The sequence below is a fragment of the Ictalurus furcatus genome, chromosome 1 (assembly GCF_023375685.1).
Source record: "Ictalurus furcatus strain D&B chromosome 1, Billie_1.0, whole genome shotgun sequence".
Classification (NCBI taxonomy): domain Eukaryota; kingdom Metazoa; phylum Chordata; class Actinopteri; order Siluriformes; family Ictaluridae; genus Ictalurus; species Ictalurus furcatus.
In genome coordinates, this window is record NC_071255.1 from 14,654,295 (window position 1) to 14,672,577 (window position 18,283).

Here is an 18,283-nt window from a genome sequence, read left to right on the forward strand (position 1 = left end):
AGACATCCCAACCTGCAAAAAGGGAGTTCCCCAACTATTTCATAACGTTTTGCAAACACTATTTACACACGCTAATGCAATTAGCTTTTCTGGTATATGCAGCATATGTGACATTAAATATGTACGCACACAGTTTCGTATTATTTTATTACTGTATTATTTCACTCATGGAGTCATTTTTATATTCAGTAACTACTTTACACATGTCTACAGGGAGTTTGGCCTCATCACCTAGACATCAATACAGTTAGCTATGCTAATGGACGAATGACACCTATTAAACTCACCTCAACATGTCTTATAGTCATTTTACCCACCATGGACAGGTGAGAAATCACTGCTGTAAACAGTACAGCGAGCTACACTCTCGTTGTTGTTTTTTTGTTTTGTTGTTGTTGTTTTACACCTATTATGCATAGGTACACTTTAGTGTAGTCTGGGGTGAAGTGCGTTTTGTACTTTTTATTTGGACACTGCCATGGCGCAGCAGACACTAAACTGAACCGAACTGATGAATGAACTGGAGAGAGAAAGGTTGAGTGTAAAGCCCGCCTACCGAGAAATCTGATAGGTTAGTTAGCATATAGAGAGACCAATCAGGACGCTCGCTGTGTCACTCTCTCACCAGGTCTATCTTTCGCTCTCTCGGTTTCTCCAGAGTCCGTCTACCTTTAGAAATAACCATTGAACTCTCTCTATCGCTCTCAAAAAAATAAAATAAATCCGGGTTATTGTATATAATTTGCAGGCGTCAGGGAGCCGCTATTAAAATGCGGGAGACTCCTGGAACCTGCGGGAGACTCCTGGAACCTCCAGGAGAGTTGGGATGTCTGTCTTAGACACAAATGATTGTCTCTGTCACTCATTTAAGCTGCATACATGATTGAGAGATGGTGCTTTCGCCCTTTTGTTTATTGAGGATCACTGAACAGATTATCGGACACGTATTTACACATAAAAGTGTAAAGTGGTCCAAATCGGGTGCAAAACAAAACGATCTGTGACAAACCGTCGTGAAATTTTTGTAATTATTTAATTTAGTTTTATTAGCTAACTGCTATCACTTGCGAGTAATGGCTTGTAGTTCATTTGACCTTTCTCAGACTAATTAATAATGGCTTGTTTCAGAGCAAAACGCACCTACAAAAAGTCCTTCGACTCACCAGAAAACGTTGACAGAAATATGCGCTACATCCATGCCTTGGCGTCAGTTCAAACAGCCCAATTAAACTCTTCTTCCTGTTGTGTTCCACTCTGTCTCTGGAGTGTTAATCGTCTTCAGTTCGTTGCCATTGACAACGGACTACGATAAGCTCAGTTAAATTGATTCAGCTAAAAAAAAAAAAATCCAATAGAATGAGAGAAATCATGAAAATCATGCACCTAACTCAAAGAAATTCAGTAATACAGCGATAATGTTAGGGTTTATGTTTAGTGTAGGCTACTTAATTAATTTCGGTTAAAACAAATTCAGGGAAAACAGTGAACGCTATGTTAGGGAATTTGGGGAAGATTAACATGCCTAAATTGTAACTGTGCAGACGGGATAAATATAGCTGTCTTCAATAATTTATTATTATTTTTTGCTGTCGGTTTTTTTTTTGTTGTTGGTTTGTTTGATTCATGATAAATTTTACATGATAATTTGAAGTTAAGGCACAAGTAGTATGCTATTGACTGTTATGCAATTTACCCAAACTTATAATATAAGTATAAAATATAATATTATATAATATTATAATATGCCCCATGGAAATTGACAAGCAAACGTTCGATCCTCTTTGAAACGGTGCCTATTAATAAAGTTGATACACTCTATTAAATAGCACATAAAATTGACATTTTGTAGTAATTTATGGAATTTAAATGAACAGAAAAACAGATCAGTCGCATGGAACACCCCTACATTTATCACACCATCAAAACCATAAAATTAGAATCAGGTGTTCAAGATTGTGTGCCAGTGATCAGAACCTACTTAGGGAGTGCAGGTGGAACCTGTCTTATTTATACCCCTCTCATATCTAGTGTCTGGTGTTCCCTTTGTTATTGAGGTGTGTGGTGACATCATGACAAGATCTAAAGAGTTCTATAAGGCCTTCAGATAAAATGTTGTGGATGCCTATGAGTCTGGAAAGGGATTTAAAAAGATCTCCACATTATTTTAAATGCATCATTCCAGTGTAAGGAAACTCATCTACAAATGGCACAGATTTCAAATGACTGTCAATTTGTCCAGGACTGGCCGTCCCAGCAAATTCAGCCCAAGAGCAGACAGTCTGATGCAAAATGAAGTCTCCAAGAACCCAAAATTTCATCACAGGATCTGCTAGTAAGTCTTGCTGTTGGTGTCAATGTACATTCTTCTACAATCAGAAAGAGATTGCACAAATTTGACCTGCATAGGAGGTGTCCCAGGGAAAAGCCTTTGCTGTCTAAAACGAACATTAAACCAAGACTACAGTTTGCCAATGAGCATACAGGCAAAGACTGGGTCTTTTGGAATAATGTGCTCAGGACAGACGAATCAAAGATAGAGTTGTTTGGCCACAGTAACAGCAGACATCTTTGGCACAAACCAAAGACAGCTTTTCAGGAGAAGCAGCTCATACCAACTGTGAAGCATGGTGGTGGAAATGTTACGGTTTGGGGTGGCTTCACTGCCTCATGGACTGGACAGCTTGCAATCATTGATTCAACTATGAATTCTGAATCATATCAAAGAGTGCTTGAAGATAATGTGAGGCCATCTGTCTGAAAGTTGAAATTAAACTGAAAGTGGACCTTTCAACAGGATAATGATCCTATGCACACTAGCAAATTCACCAAGGAATGGCTCAAAAAGATTAAATGGAGGGTTATGGAATGGCCTAGAAAAAAGCCAGATTTGAATCCCATTGAACTGTAGTGGGGAGGATTTGAAACGGGCAGAACATACAAGAAAACCCTCAAACATCTTGCAACTGAAACGAATATTGCATGAAAGAGTGGTTAAAATTTCCAGAAAGCGTTGTGGACAATTATGCAAAACGCCCACAGGAAGTTATTTCTGCCAAAGGGGGCAACACTAACTTCTGAAGCCAAGGGTGTACTTTTTCCACAGAAAAATCTCGCATCTGTTGATATTTCTGTTGAATAAATTATTTAAAAAGCGAATTTTTCTTCTGCTTTTGTTCAATTATATCAACTTCATAAATAGGGACTGTTTCAAAGATGATCAAATGTTTGCTTGTCCCAAAACATAATCATAATAATAATCAATGTTTGATTTCTTTACTTAAACAAGAAAAAATAATACAATAAGACATACAAATATTGTAAAACTGAAACAAATACATATTAAATTATAATTGTACATAAAAATGCGGAATTGTTTTGGCAACTCGCTTGCTGGGTTTACCTTTGGGTCAATATGCGACAACCAGAAAAAAATACCTGTAACTGCAAAAAAAAAATGTTTTGTTCACATGAAACTTAATTTATAACGTAGTTTAATCGATTTAAACTATATTCCAGGCATAATAGGCAATCCTTTTTATTATTATTATTATTATTTTTAACGTTTTAGCCAATGAGCCAAATAATATTGAAGGCTAGCTAACGTTATATTTAGGGGAAATATGACTGAAGTTAAAAAAAGTTATGTTTATATTTTATTATAAAAATTAGATTAAATTCAATTGTATTTTTGTTAACAACGAGTTAGTTTTAAAACTAAATTTGGGCTGCTGCATAACTATTTACTTTTAGTTCTAGAAATGTTCCCTAACATTTCCGCAGATTCAAGTTATTTCGAACACTACGTTTGATATTCACTCATGATTTCAGTATGTACTCGGATGTAATGTTGAATTATGATGGTTTAGTCATGTAAAGCTGTTTTCACACCAGGTGTTTTGTAGAGAAAATGAGTTGCATGCAGGTTCTTTTGTGCTGATAATATGTGGGAGAAAAGGCTGCTCACGCGAGGCGCACACTGTTGGGCTTAACTGAATTAGTCCATATTGCACCCAGGGCAATTTTACAATACAATACAGCTTGAACTATATTTAGCCTATATCAACAAACACCATATACAAGTGGATCTACTACAAAACAAGAATCCTGCAGATTTATTTAAACATTTATTTTATCCTGGTTGCAAATCAAACTAATGCAAATGGAAGCGACAAAACGTGCGCAAGGGTGCACTGCAGTAAGACTGGCATTTCCATCATATTTTGAAGATGACGTAACCATGTTTCCACTGAGTTCTGGGATGAAAAAAGAATCCAGCTGTGCGAGGAACTGGCGTGTATGTATGCTTAAATAAGTAAATTTTGGTTTGACAATGTTCTATAGAGCAAGTGCACTGTCAAGATAGGAATAACAAACCCAAACAGGCTTAACGGGAACTCCCACTCTCCTTTCATTTTCTCACCTTTGCACTCCTTGCATGCCACCAATGTCAATGTCTTTCTCTCTCTCTCTCTCTCTCTCTCTCTCTCTCTCTCTCTCTCACATACACACCCACACACACACCCACACCCACACACACACACACACACAGATACAGACAGAGAGGGGAGGCAGAGAGGGAGGGGGAGAGAGACAGAGACAGAGAGCTATGGGGAGAGTTTTGTTTAGTTGGTGGAACAGTGAAGACTGACATTATAAACAAAATCACACTAAAAACGTTTCATTAAATCGATTGCACAACCTGAGCATATTTGTACAGGTACCAAAACATTTCCCCTACAATAATAGGTGAAACTGCGATAGGTGGCAACTGGTTATTTGTGCTCCGTTGTTTCGATTAGTTTCTTTCGCTTTTGTAGGCTACTTATTCCAGCCATTTTCAGATGCCCTTACGGTAAAGTCACACAGACTTCACATATGAATAATCACAAGATTCATTATGGGAATTTTACACACAAGATATGTTTCAAACATTTTCACATTTCACAGTGCCTGTATTTCTTCTCACATTTGTTCTTGCAAGGAATGCAGTTTTATTTCTCACGTGGTTTTCCCCCATATTTTTTATTTTAGTTTCTTTTCGCATATTAATTTTCCACATGTTAGGCATGTGGTTTTATTTTTTCACATATTATTCACGTCATGAATCAGCATAATCATATGTGAACTTTATGATCGCATGTGAAATGTATATGATTTTCTGTAAAGGTGAGCATAAATACGAACGTTATTATTATTATTATTATTATTTATTTATTTATTTATTTATTTATTTATTTATTTATTTATTTATTTGTCGTTGTAGTTGTTGTAGTATTATTACTAGGGGTTCAAACCCAAAGGGCTGAAACCCTATTGTAATTACTAGTGGTGTTGTTATTATTATTATACATCGTCGTCGTTGTTGTTCGTTTGTTTGTTCGTCTGTTTATTACAATGCCAATTAGCTTTTCCACTATTTCCAGCATGTTTTGCAGACAAAGTGTATGCTTTTGAAATTTTGTCCCTTTTACACTGTCACCTTTGTCTCACATTGTGGAACTTTCTCTTCACTTTTTCCTCCCACAAAATGTCGGGCAGGCACTCAGACCTCTAAACGGACTGTAGTGGAGTTGGAGGGTTTCTTTTCTTTCTTTCTTTTTTTGTTTTAGTTTTTGTTTGTTTGTTTTTAATGTGGGCTTTCCTCCGGTTACTACTATTGTCCCCTTTCCAACACAGCAGCCATGTAATAACAAGTTCACTGCTCTGACTGGATACAAACAAGACAAACAAAACTAAAGGAAAGTTTACATTATACAGTACAAGTGTAGTCTTTTACTTTTTGCAAGACATTCCAAATGAATCACTGACTGGAGCTCTGAATGGATTAAACATTTTGCCTTCGGCATAGTGATTGTGACGATAGTGATATAGTTACTTTATGGCTTAATGATTCGTTTCAAAATAATGTAGTACTTATTTTGACAAATTATAATTTAAAAAGTGGGAGTGTACTTTTGCCTTGAATTAATTCCAGATGAATGAGTTTAACTGATTAGTAATTTTTTTAAATTTATATGCAAAGACCCAGTACTTATAGCAGACACCTCTTTTAAAAACACTGTGATTGGTAGGCTACCTGGCAATTTAGCTGTCTCAACTAGATTACTGTTATAAAGCACACATATCTAGTTCCCACCTATCTCAATTCCACCAGTTTACGAATGCTATGGGGAAATATTTTGGTACCTGTACAAATACGCTCACAGTTTGTGCAATCGAAATTTTTCAGTGTGATGTCTTTTATAATGTCAATCTTCAATGTTGCACCGACTGAACAAATCAATCAATATCTCTCTCTCTCTCTCTCTCTCTCTCTCTCTCTCTCTCTCTCTCTCTCTCAAAGGAACAGGAACACAAGTATCGGTGTGCTTAAGATCTAAGCCTGTAGAGAACCACACAGAGGTTCTAATGCCAGATGTCACATGATCACAAGGCAAACCCATAAAAAGTCCATTAAGCTAGGAGGCCTAAGTGCTGCCTTATCTAGCTGACAGTTCTTCCAAACAGAGCTTTGTGCTGGGGTTCACCTACGCTCAGCGTGCTTAACCACTGTTCGTTTGGATTGCTTTGCTCAATACTTTATGGTTAGCTTGTTTCTATATGACCTTCTTAATGCCTTTCAGTATTGCCTATGGTACTTCAACCCTCAGTGCTTTGATTCAGATAGGCCTATGGAATTAAATTCTCCAGAGCAATTAAAACGGAAAGAATAAAAAAAAATATATGTACTTGATCTTTAGGGCTCCTTTATGTTTGTCACTCAAAACCGCTTCATAATAACCAGCTTTCTGGAAGATTTGTAATTTTGCTGGGAAAGTTAGTAAAAACCCGAAAATCATGTTATTAACATGCAGTGTCATGTGCTGAGGGTGATTAACCTTCATCATGTCAAAAAGCCGAACAAACAATGCTACAAAAAATTATACATTTTTAAAAAAACTAGTTGTTGCTTACAATAACCACAGCTCTAAAAAAAAAACGTAATTCTTAAGCATCCGAGTCTGTGATGAAAAATATCTTTTAGGACGAATTTATTTATCATTTTATTTCGGTGATTGGTCAGATTTAAAGAAAAATTAACTAAATTAGACTAAAATGTGCGATGACATTTGTGGGATGTAATTTTATAAAATATTCCAGTTTGATTATTTAGGAACTCCACTATTATGTTTTACTTCAAGATAGTCACATAACCTTCCCCTTTTCTAATGTCTAGTCTAATATTCTGATAACACTAACGAGTCTTAAAAACGGGGCTTAAATACATTTAACGTTTGTGCTTAAATACATGACCACTGATCATGCTAAACAGATCTTCTTTAATGGTGTGTATTTTTACTCACAGCTCAGACTGCACGTGTGCTAATAACTTCTGTGAATTATTGAGCTCTAGCTGCAGCTCGCTGGATTGAACTATTTTGACGGTAAAGTCCACGTTATGTAAAATGCGTATCCAGTGCAGTCTTTTATTAATTGGTTATCATATATGTTAGCAATTATTAACGAATGTTTTTTTCCCCCGACAAGAATACCTAGCTACACCGTCGTTGTGGTGGAATATAGCAGACACGTTATTATCAAGTTATTTTAAAACCCTTAAAAGGTAAACTAAAATAGTTTAATGTTATGTACATATACTTAACGTAAGCTATTTTTTGTGTGCTTTTTTTCTGTTTGTTGATTTATTTAGCATACCTGACCAATAACAAAAGTTACACATTTCATTGAGCACTTATGCAATTATTTGATAAACCTGAAAGTCTAAGGTCATAATATTTTCCAATATTTATTCAACAAAAACCAGTGAGAACCCTAAGCTTACAGATAATTACCATTTTTGCACTGCATAATGTATCTTATATTTGAATGCGTTTATGTTTATTAATACCAGTGCGCCAAGAGCTTTGATGTGGGCTGTAAATTGTGCATAAATACTGTTGGTGTTAGCTTCTGTTCACCTACTCGTTCACTTTCTCCTGTAGCTAGCTCAGCATAAAATAGTTGAATATTATTAATCGTGACTTAGTATAAGGGGTATACGGTTCTCTTTGGGTTATAAATGAAATAGTGGATGTAATACTAAGGCCACTAAAAGGAGCAATTATCTGTTAATCAGTAATTCTTGTCACAGTTAATTCAGTATAAGCCCTAAATAATTTTGTGGTCTTAATGATCAAAGTCTGAAGAGTCTGGAATGGTCAGAGACGTATTTCGGTTGTTTTCAGGAACGATAAAAGATCGCTACTGGAAATGTTTTAAATGCATTTTGTCAAACAAACAGAAAATGACTACAATGACAAATGTTAAACAAAGAAATTAAAACAAGCTGTAATGTATGATTTAGTTTGTCTGTCTGTCTATCTATCTATCTACCTATCTATCTTTAAAGTGAAAATATTGCTTAGTTGTTCATATTCACAACAACTAAAGAAAGTAAACCCGAAAAGTGACCTAGGGAACTAGGCTTTTCTTAAAACTGTTTTCCATTACAATGCGTACTATAACAGTCTACAAAAGGAATGGTCCTATTTGCAGGATAACTTAGTAGTGTCTTAACAAAAAGTAGGCTATAAGCCTACTAATCCGATTTATATGCACCTTTCTTCCCAACTGTAAAAGAAAATACCATCAATGTTATTAACCTGACTGACTTACTTTTTAATTATTGTATATTTGTATATCTGACAGCAGCATTGCTGAATCTATATGACCTCATAAAAACTTATGATGAAACGTCAAAATCATTTTAAAGACCTCAAGAGTATATCAAGCTTCAGGAATAAAAAACTGCCTTCATTAGGGAGACAAGAATTCCTCTGTTTTCTGGCTTTTATATTTCTTCCAATATCTATAATAAAGTCACCCAGTTATTTTTCCTCTTTTTAGTAACTTACACACCATTTCATTTTCATGCTGAGATGTCCTACAGTGTCTGCTCTTAAAGACATATCGTTTAATTAAGAGTGTCTGATTATGAACACTGTAGAAAAATGATCGAAATTTCGCTAACACAAATCTATTGCAAATCTATTACTTCAACAAATCTATTAAATCTACCCCAAATATATGACCAGTGCCTACTACTAGGCCTATATGGTTACTTATAACTAACTTTAAACAACTAACGAGAAACTAAAGTAAAATGACTCCTAAATGGCACATGAAGGGTTCAGTCCAAATTCAGATTAGGCCACGTCAAAACCCAAATATTTTGAGGGGCACATATCAGCTTACTTAGCCTATTTGTAATACAGCAAATTAAATTTCTCCCACTCGCTATATTATATGGGAAAGACAGTGAAATATAAATGAGGCAAAAACCATCTGACGTCTGTGTTCCATCTCGGGTGGTCAGGAAAGTGTAGGCTTTGCCAACAAAACGGTTCTTAGCTCATTGTAAGAACAGCTAAAAAAAAAAAAACGGAACCAGTGTTTTTGTTATTTTTACTCATAACGCTAAATAGGTTTATGGTCAGAGCAATATTAGGCAGCACAATTTAGCAGCACATTTTAGGAGGCATAGGAAAGAATGTATATTCTGGCTTTAATGAATGAATGAATTATATGAATGAATAAATAATAATAATAATAATAATAGTTATTATTATTATTATTATTATTATTATTATTGGTGGCAGCAGTAGTACCACGACAGGTCCTACTTTAATGATAATAATAATAATAATAATAATAATAATAATAATAAGAAGAAGAAGAAGAATACTCGTAGTAGTAGTAGTAGTAGTAGCAGTAGCAATAGTAGTAGTAGTAATTAATAGGCCTGCATATACTATGCTAAAATGGGAATTTAATTTTATCATGTTCTTAATACTGCTCATGTTCAATCACACAACAAATATTACAGTGTAGTTTAAAATGAAAGTGATACAGAATAACTTACTGTAATTATCTTCTCCGAGAGTTGCAACCGTGAATTTGATGTCTGTGTACTTCTGATAAATAAGTATTTTCTTTTTGTTACATTTACCTTCGAAAACCAAAGTACTGTTTCATTTACATTTGGTTTCAAAATAAAATAATCTGGTAATTTGCGTAGATTTTCTTCCAGGTGACTCTAATTAAAATCCTATTTATCAGAGCCAGACTGAATCTCGTCTTTTCCTATGTCTCGCTGCAATTGCTATAGAGCTTCTAACACCTCAACAAAGTTGGCTCATTGGTCAGAATAGAAAAAAATCCAGTAAAGAAAACCTAACACATCAGTACCTGTTTTCATCCCCCTATTTTTATTTTATTTTACAATGCTGAGAGAGATGTGTGGTCGTTTCCTGTCAGACGGTCAAAGGCTTCAGTGACACGGAAAGCGCCTTGGCTAGACTGCAACTTTCAACTTGACCTTGGCCTCCAGCCGTGCCTAAACTCTTATGGAGTCTGGCCCTGCCAAATTCTGGGCAGAATACCGCAAATTCTTAAAATGCACACTTCACTAGGTGAGTGTGATTTGCTGTAGCCTATGTGACAATTTTATGTAGGGCTTCGTCGCTTTACTTTATTCGCTGTCACTGGCCATATATTTGCTGCCACAAACATCGAATCATCATAGTGGAATTAACTGGAAACTGGTTTAGATGGTTATTATATTTTTAAATTATCCCATGGACTTCCTAAACGTGTTAGTGGAAACGAAGCCTGTAACAAAGTGTAAAATGTGTAACAATGGGGTAAAACTGTCATCTACATTAAGGCTTAAAAGTCATCAACATTGTTCTTTATTGATTGAAATTACATTACCATCTACCCGGGCAGCGTGTTGTAGAAACGACGAAAACACGACATTGCTCATGAACCTGAAATGCTGGCCGTTTATACATGTTCAGAGGCTCTTGATAGGTTTCGAAAATAATTTTCACAAATATAAATAAGCAAATTGAATACTTTTAGTCAAATAAATGTCATATTTGTTTTATTCATTCTAGCTGTCGAACTATAAGAGAAATTCGTTTTGAATTTGAATAGAACGCCACTTGGTTCCCAATCAAACTAAACTCTACAGATAATTAGTCTCTCTTCTTTATATGTTCAGTGGGAAAAAAAACATACCCGTGCTTTGCATTATCTTCTGCCTTGCACGCTTATCGTCCTCTTTTGCATATCACGTGCTTCCCGTCGTCCAATAACCGTTCGCGTTTAGTCTGCACGGGCGCGTGAGCTTCCCTTTACTCTCTCAAGTTCACCGTCGCATTTTTTCAGTCGTGGGGATTCCTGAAAGAGCTGGAAAAGGCTCAATGTTGGTCGTGCTATGACAGCGTCTCTGCTCCTCCATTCTCGCTGGATCGAGCCGGTGATGTTTCTCTGTGACAGCGGCTGCTCAGACGACGTGAGCAAAAACATGGAGGGATTCGCGGGAGGCAATTTCTCCACCAACCAGTGCCGGAATCTCGTGGCCCACCCGACTTCTCTTGCTCCCGGTGCGCCCTATGGATCGAGCGAAGTGCCAGTATCTGGCGTGACGGAACCTGTCAAGCAGTGCAGCCCGTGTTCGGCGGCGCAGAACTCCCCTGGTGCTGCTTCTTTGCCCTATGGATATTTCGGTAGTGGCTATTATCCGTGCCGAGTATCACATCACGGCGCAGTGAAGTCCTGCGCGCAGCCTGCCGCTTACGCAGACAAGTACATGGATACGTCTGTCGCCGGAGAGGAGTTCTCGTCTCGATCTAAGGAGTTCACTTTCTATCAGGGCTACTCGTCCGGACCTTACCAACCCGTCCCCAGTTATCTGGACGTGCCAGTCGTGCCTGCTCTAAGCTCAGCTCCGGAACCGAGACACGAGTCAATTTTGCCCATGGAAACTTACCACCAACCCTGGGCCATCACGAACAGCTGGAACAGCCCTGTGTACTGCCCAAAGGAGCAGACCCAGTCCAGTCATCTCTGGAAGTCATCTCTTCAAGGTATTAGGCCTACGTAGCTAGTGCATCCATTTAGTCCATCCTTGTGGTTCATCATTATAACAATTATAAGTGTAAAATAAGTAAAATCAATAGACTATTCTGTGACTATGTGCAAAATATTATTAAGCTACAATTATGTACAGCGTTTTTGCAAACACATTTAGGCTGATACTCATTCAGTTAAATATATTCTTCACATTAGTTTATTCATATATATATATATATATATATATATATATATATATATATATATATATATATATATATATATGTATATGTATGTATGTATGTATGTATGTATGTATAAAATCAGTTCAACTTGACCTTGACGTCTATCTTCATTACCCCATTTATGAAATGTTATATGTATGTTCTTTTCTTGAATGAGTTTAAGAATATTTGCAGATAAGAGGCTATCTGTATGAATGGACCTACTCGTAAATATTTTCCTATGAGTTTCTGCCAGATGTAACCATGATTTTTTTCTCTCGGCCCCTAGACAATGTGTCAGGAAGTGATGGCGCTTCCATTCGCCGAGGGAGGAAGAAGCGCGTCCCCTATACCAAAGTCCAGCTGAAAGAACTGGAGCGCGAATATGCGGCCAATAAGTTCATCACGAAGGATAAACGGAGACGAATATCTGCTCACACAAACCTGACCGAGCGCCAGGTCACCATCTGGTTTCAGAACAGGAGGGTAAAGGAAAAGAAAGTGGTCAACAAATTCAAGAGCATCACTTAAGGGGCTACAGAATTTGAGACGGACAGAGAGAAGGAGCCACTTCGTTATTTATTATGTTCCTTTGGGAGTGACTGTGCTGAGATGTGTAGCCTATAGCTTCCATGCAAGAAAAAAAAACAAAAACAACATTCTGCTTAACTTTGAAGGCCATATATGTTACACGGTGATCGTGATGAGCGGGCAAATAAACTGTCAAAACATTTGTATGCATACACAATTTCTTTGTTTTTGTGGCAGTGCTACCCGCCACATAAACCCTGTTTCGTATTGAAACACGAAACCAGTGTGCTAATTGTAATTGCGCGGGAGACAAACGCTGTGTCTAGGTTCAGTAACATGAAGCTACAATTAATCCAATGTTGGAAGAACACGCTGTTAAGGCTATACCAAAGGTCATCTCCTCCAGTCCTGGAGGTCTGGAGTAATGCTCAGTTTGGTGATTTTCAGGCTCAAAGACACCTGATTCAACTCGCGTCCAGTACTGGAATTGATGACCTCAGCTACATACCGCCATTACATTAATAGTTTATGTAAATAAAATAAACATCCTCTTAGATATGACTACATGGTATATTAAAGATTTTAGGTAGAAAATATAATTATTTACAGTTTGTTCAATGTTTGTACCCCGTTAAGTCTCTAGTCCAGGTTGTTTATGGAGCAAGCTCCTATTTGTTAATGCAAACAAATATTCCAATAAAATTCCCAATTTTAATATTTCCAGTAAGGACTGAAGAATGCTCATCGCTATGCCTAAATTGTTTGCGCATTGCAAAAGTGTTTTGTTTTTTTCTCTCTCGATATATACCTATATTCGAAATACAGGTAGAAAAAAATCGACAAATATTTATGTGACAATGTTACAGGCAGAAAACAAGTGAAACTTGAATGAACACCACAATGTTGCCATCTCGTGGTAGACTTGAGTCGTTGCATCTGTGTAAGCAGTAGGGAGAAATATGGAGCTTTCAGGATTAAGGTGAAACCTTAAATAAAAAGACTGAAAGGACTTTGAACACAGGACAAGGTGTATATGTAGTGCAAATAGTACTATAAGTGTAATATCAGAGCAGTGTAGAAAAGTACATTTTAAGTATAGCGACATACGCAACACAATATAATAACAGAACAGGTACTGAAGGTATTACACGCTATTGGATAAGACTCAGGACAAACCATACAATAGGGGAATAAGACAAATCACTATTATTGTAGAGTAACATTTTTTTTCTGAAGAACACAGAAATTGCACTTTTACCAACAGACGTTGTGTTTGTGTGTTGGGAGGGGAGAGACGTAATGAATAAGCCGCTCGTACGGACCAATGTTCGCCGTGCATGAAAGTAGGGTACAAATGCTGGTTTTTACAGAACATTTTACACTCTAGTGCTGAGGCAATTAATTCTGCCGTGCTGCGAATATCATTTTAAAGTCAATTAGTTACCCTTAGAAGTGGTTGCATTGTCATTCTGCGAGGCCCTGAAGTCATTGTAATAGTGTAGAGCTATAGTATGAGCTGTTTGCTTGTCAAATTATAGATTACTATATTGTAGCAATAAAGAAATAAGTTGTGTGTGAAGAAATACGTAACATGAGTTGATGGGCCTACCAACGTCCGTAATATAAATCAGTCTTTTTGATATCTCGTGAAATAAATGCGCTAAATATTACGTGATTAGCATCTCATACTTGCCAGGAAAAGCACGTAAACCTGGGAAAATATTGTAATCAGCTAGGCGATAACGTTTTTACGAAATATAACATAATTTCCGACTTTTTAACTAAATGGATTTTAAGAGATCATTAATTTAGTCTTTCAACGATTAAAGAAAATTTGAAACCGATGCGTGAATAAAAGCCAGCCAGATACGTTGAACTTAACAAGACCTGGACACAGAGTAGGCTATACATAGAGTTTTTGATTTTAAAATAAAATGGTCTAAAAATAATTTTTAAAATATTTTAAAAATCATTACAAAAATTAGTAAATCTTTTTAAATCACTTTTTAAATCGTTTTAAAGTAAAAATAAAATTAATTTATTTGCGTTTATTACCACCAAAGAGACGAGAAATTTCAAAGACTGTCAAGCATGTATATATTTATATTTATACATGTATATTTTTGTAAGGAAATTCCTAAGATTACTTGCGAAATTAATACATAAATTAAGTTTATATATATATATATATTACTATATAATATTTTCAAATAAAATGTAAAAGATGACTAATCATTTCATCGAAATCATTTACATTGTACATGACAATTCTGTGATTTTAAGATCTTTATTAAAGCTATAGCATTTTGACTCATATATTTTTTTTAAATACATTTTTTTATACATTTAGGCAAGATCTTGTTGTAAAACGTCTTACTTTTATTCAGTGACATGCAAACAATATATTTAGTCAGTGACACTGACTAAAGTCCCAATTCCAAGGTCAGAAACTAAATTAATGGAACAGCAAGGTGAAAATGAATCACCTTGATCAAAACATTTAAAAGGCACTGAATATGAAACGTGGTTTAGACGAATGCTGTTATGGCAGAAAGTAATCTAGTCTCTTAAGTCGAAAGTGAATGCGGTTAAAACAAAAAAAATGGGTAAGCAGGGTAAAGACGACAATATTATATTTTTATATGTATTACATAAAAAATCATAAAACTGCTCAGAGTAACGCAGAACCCTCAAACACATAGGCTATATGCAGGAAATAAGAAATAAAAACAAAAAAAGAATCTGGGTCCGTATGTTTTCAGGGTAGTTTAAGTTAACGTGGTCACCTTTTGAAGTGGTGAATAAAAAACGACTTAAAAGACAAAACACTACACAAAATTTCCCACACTTGTCTAATCAAATATATGTGTGCCAAATGTAGCTAATTATTCATAGACTACTCGGCAACCGCCATTCTCATAGTGGATATATATATATATATATATATATATATATATATATATATATATATATATATATATATTAGATGATGGAAAATTTAGTGCATTAAAAAACAAAAAACAAAAGCACAATGCGTTTCAGTTCAAACCTAGAAAGCAAATTCCTATTGCAAGGGGAAATTAAAGGTTTTTTTATTATTATTTTTTTTTAAAGTGACATTTAACACATGGGGTTCCATCGAAACAGTTATTCCATGGGGCTCTAAGTGTGCAGATAAGTTTCTTCTGCAAGCTGTTTGTCACAGTCTAAATCTACAAGTGTTACCAACCTAGACCGGTGACACTAAAGATAAAGATCCGATGTTGCACATGAGGTCGCAGTGAAAATACGCGGAGGTTCCCCTCCTTGGCCCCTGCACTGCAGCAGAAACATATCACAGTAAATGAGCCAATAAGCAATGCTGCAGGAAAATACCCGGATAGAAAGAAACAGGGCGATTGCTGCCACCCAAAGGCCGAATTAAAAACAGCATTACATTTTGAAAGACTGGCTTTGCAACTGTCATTTACTGACTGTTGTACATTTCGTTAAGGGTGATTAAAATAATAAAATAAATATTATACGCTGATCTATTATGAACTTTATTAAGAAGACAGAAGACAAACACACCCAACATTAAATAATTATTGATCTATATGCGTGCATAACTATTTGCGCTGCTGAGAGTATAAATAATATCCCATTATGTTATTCATTGCCCATCGTTTATTTCTAACAGTTTCACAGTATAGTTAATTAAGTTGCTTCTTCTCCTACATGTAGCACATAAGTGCCTTCTTTTATAATACTGCTCTTATAAAATCCCTACCACTAACTATTAATAGTCTGCGGCATGATTGTCAAATAAAAATATGCTGTCCTGTCAAGCAAGTACGCTTTAATGCCAGCCTCCTTATAAAATGGTACTGATTATAAATAAATTAAATAAGAATTAGCTATTCATTAAAGGCCATTTTCATGGACAATGGATTTATTAAACAACACTATATCAACACCTGATCTGGCCTGATCACACTTAATTTTTAAAAAATCTTTTAGATGTAATGTCAAAAGCTATTTAGAAGCTAAATTAAACGTTGTTACGTATTTTCCTATAAAACAAAATAGCATTAGTTGAAGTAGGAATTTACACTTTTCGTTCAAATGGTAGCATTATTTTAATCTGACATTTTATAATAAAAAAACGCAGCAAAATACGAACAACAACAACAAAATCATCAGTGAAACAACATTCAGAAAGAATATTGAGTTTATTGTTATATAGTAATATTATATGAGTTTACTTTATATATTGATTAAAAGTGTTCATTATTTCATATTAGATTCAATCTTAGATTTTAACATTTTTAGAAAGCTTTTGTTACTGGCTGGTTGTTTTTTTCACCTGTTGTACAAATGTACTATGTTTGAATTGTATCTGATACACAGTAGTGCTTTTATAAAGATTATTATTATTATTATTATTATTATTATTATTATTATTATTATTTCTTCTGCTTTTCACAACCCATTTAGAAATAACTAATTCCGCGAGAGACATATGCGTATAAACATGCTATTTATATATTTGCCCAAATTAATAACAGCCACAGTCAGTTATTACTGTAAGTAAAAAGGAAAAGGAAAGAAATATAAAGACAGAGAATATATACTCCAGCGCGCGTTCTTTGTCAAAAAAAGTAATTATGGAATTACAAGAAACAGTCCAAAAACTGGGACACTTAGCTATCGCGTGTATCTAGCTCCTGTCAACTTGCACCTGAGTAGACAATAAATTGATATCATATGTATATTCATGATCCGGTTTGAAGGATTTCAGGTATTCTTAAATGGATTTGCAGGCACAAAGAAATTGGTGGAGACATTAAACTAATTCAATCGGTATGCCAAATGTATCACCCATGAGTATTTTGGGTATAATATGAACATTAATAATTGTGTTCATAATTTCATTTGGTTTTAAAATTTGAGAAAATTTCAGTGTTCAATATTTGCGACGTGTTTTAGAGTCGTGTAAAAGTGCATTTTCGGTGCATATATAGCCTAGGCTAAATAATATACTAGTTTTTATTCTACTTTACTCCAATACAACATTCTAACAGCTTTAATTGAACGCGTATTGAATGCTCTTCATATTTATTATAAGAATATTAATTGTTTCTATCGTTGCACAGTCTGATCTTCGCAGCTGACGACGGTGTCACCTGCAAAGAAAAATAAAAAAGTAACAGAAACAAATATATTTGTTATGAAGATATCAACTATTTGAAAATAACAGTCGTCAGAATCAGTAGGCTGTTTACCAGTTGGAGCGGGAACAAGTGCAAGGCAAAGGTTGGGTTTGGGTTCAGACAGTGCCCATGGCCCCCAAACGCACTACTAACATCAGCAAAACCCCCACTCCACTACTGCAGACACTAAAAGAGCCATCGCAATTCAGTTTGGCTAAAAGGTTTGGAACCTTTGCTTTATTACAGATTTAAAGTACTTAGTTTGATCTTTAATTATTATTATTATTATTATTATTATTATTATTATTATTATTATTATTATTATTATTATTATTCAAATTGTATATGGCAATGTTTTTTCCTGATTACACATTGTTTCTGTCATGAGAATTTAAATAAAAAATAAAGCTAAATAAATAAATAAAGAAAGAAAGAAAG

At 35.3% G+C, this 18,283-nt stretch overlaps 1 protein-coding gene across 1 annotated transcript; it reads left to right on the forward strand.

Annotated features, from left to right (window-relative positions):
- Positions 1-11,149: 11,149 nt before the first annotated feature.
- On the forward strand, positions 11,150-12,653 carry hoxa13b (homeobox A13b). The gene is made up of 2 exons (XM_053633065.1): positions 11,150-11,912; positions 12,412-12,653. The coding sequence occupies exons 1-2, from the start codon at positions 11,261-11,263 to the stop codon at positions 12,651-12,653; spliced, it is 894 nt and encodes a 297-aa protein (XP_053489040.1). The 5' UTR covers positions 11,150-11,260.
- Positions 12,654-18,283: the final 5,630 nt, after the last annotated feature.

Coding starts and splice junctions, on each gene's coding strand:
- hoxa13b (XM_053633065.1), top strand. CDS start 11,261: ATGACAGCGTCTCTGCTCCTCCATTCTCGCTGGATCGAGCCGGTGATG. Junction 11,913..12,411: donor CTGGAAGTCATCTCTTCAAG/GTATTAGGCCTA, acceptor CTCGGCCCCTAG/ACAATGTGTCAGGAAGTGAT.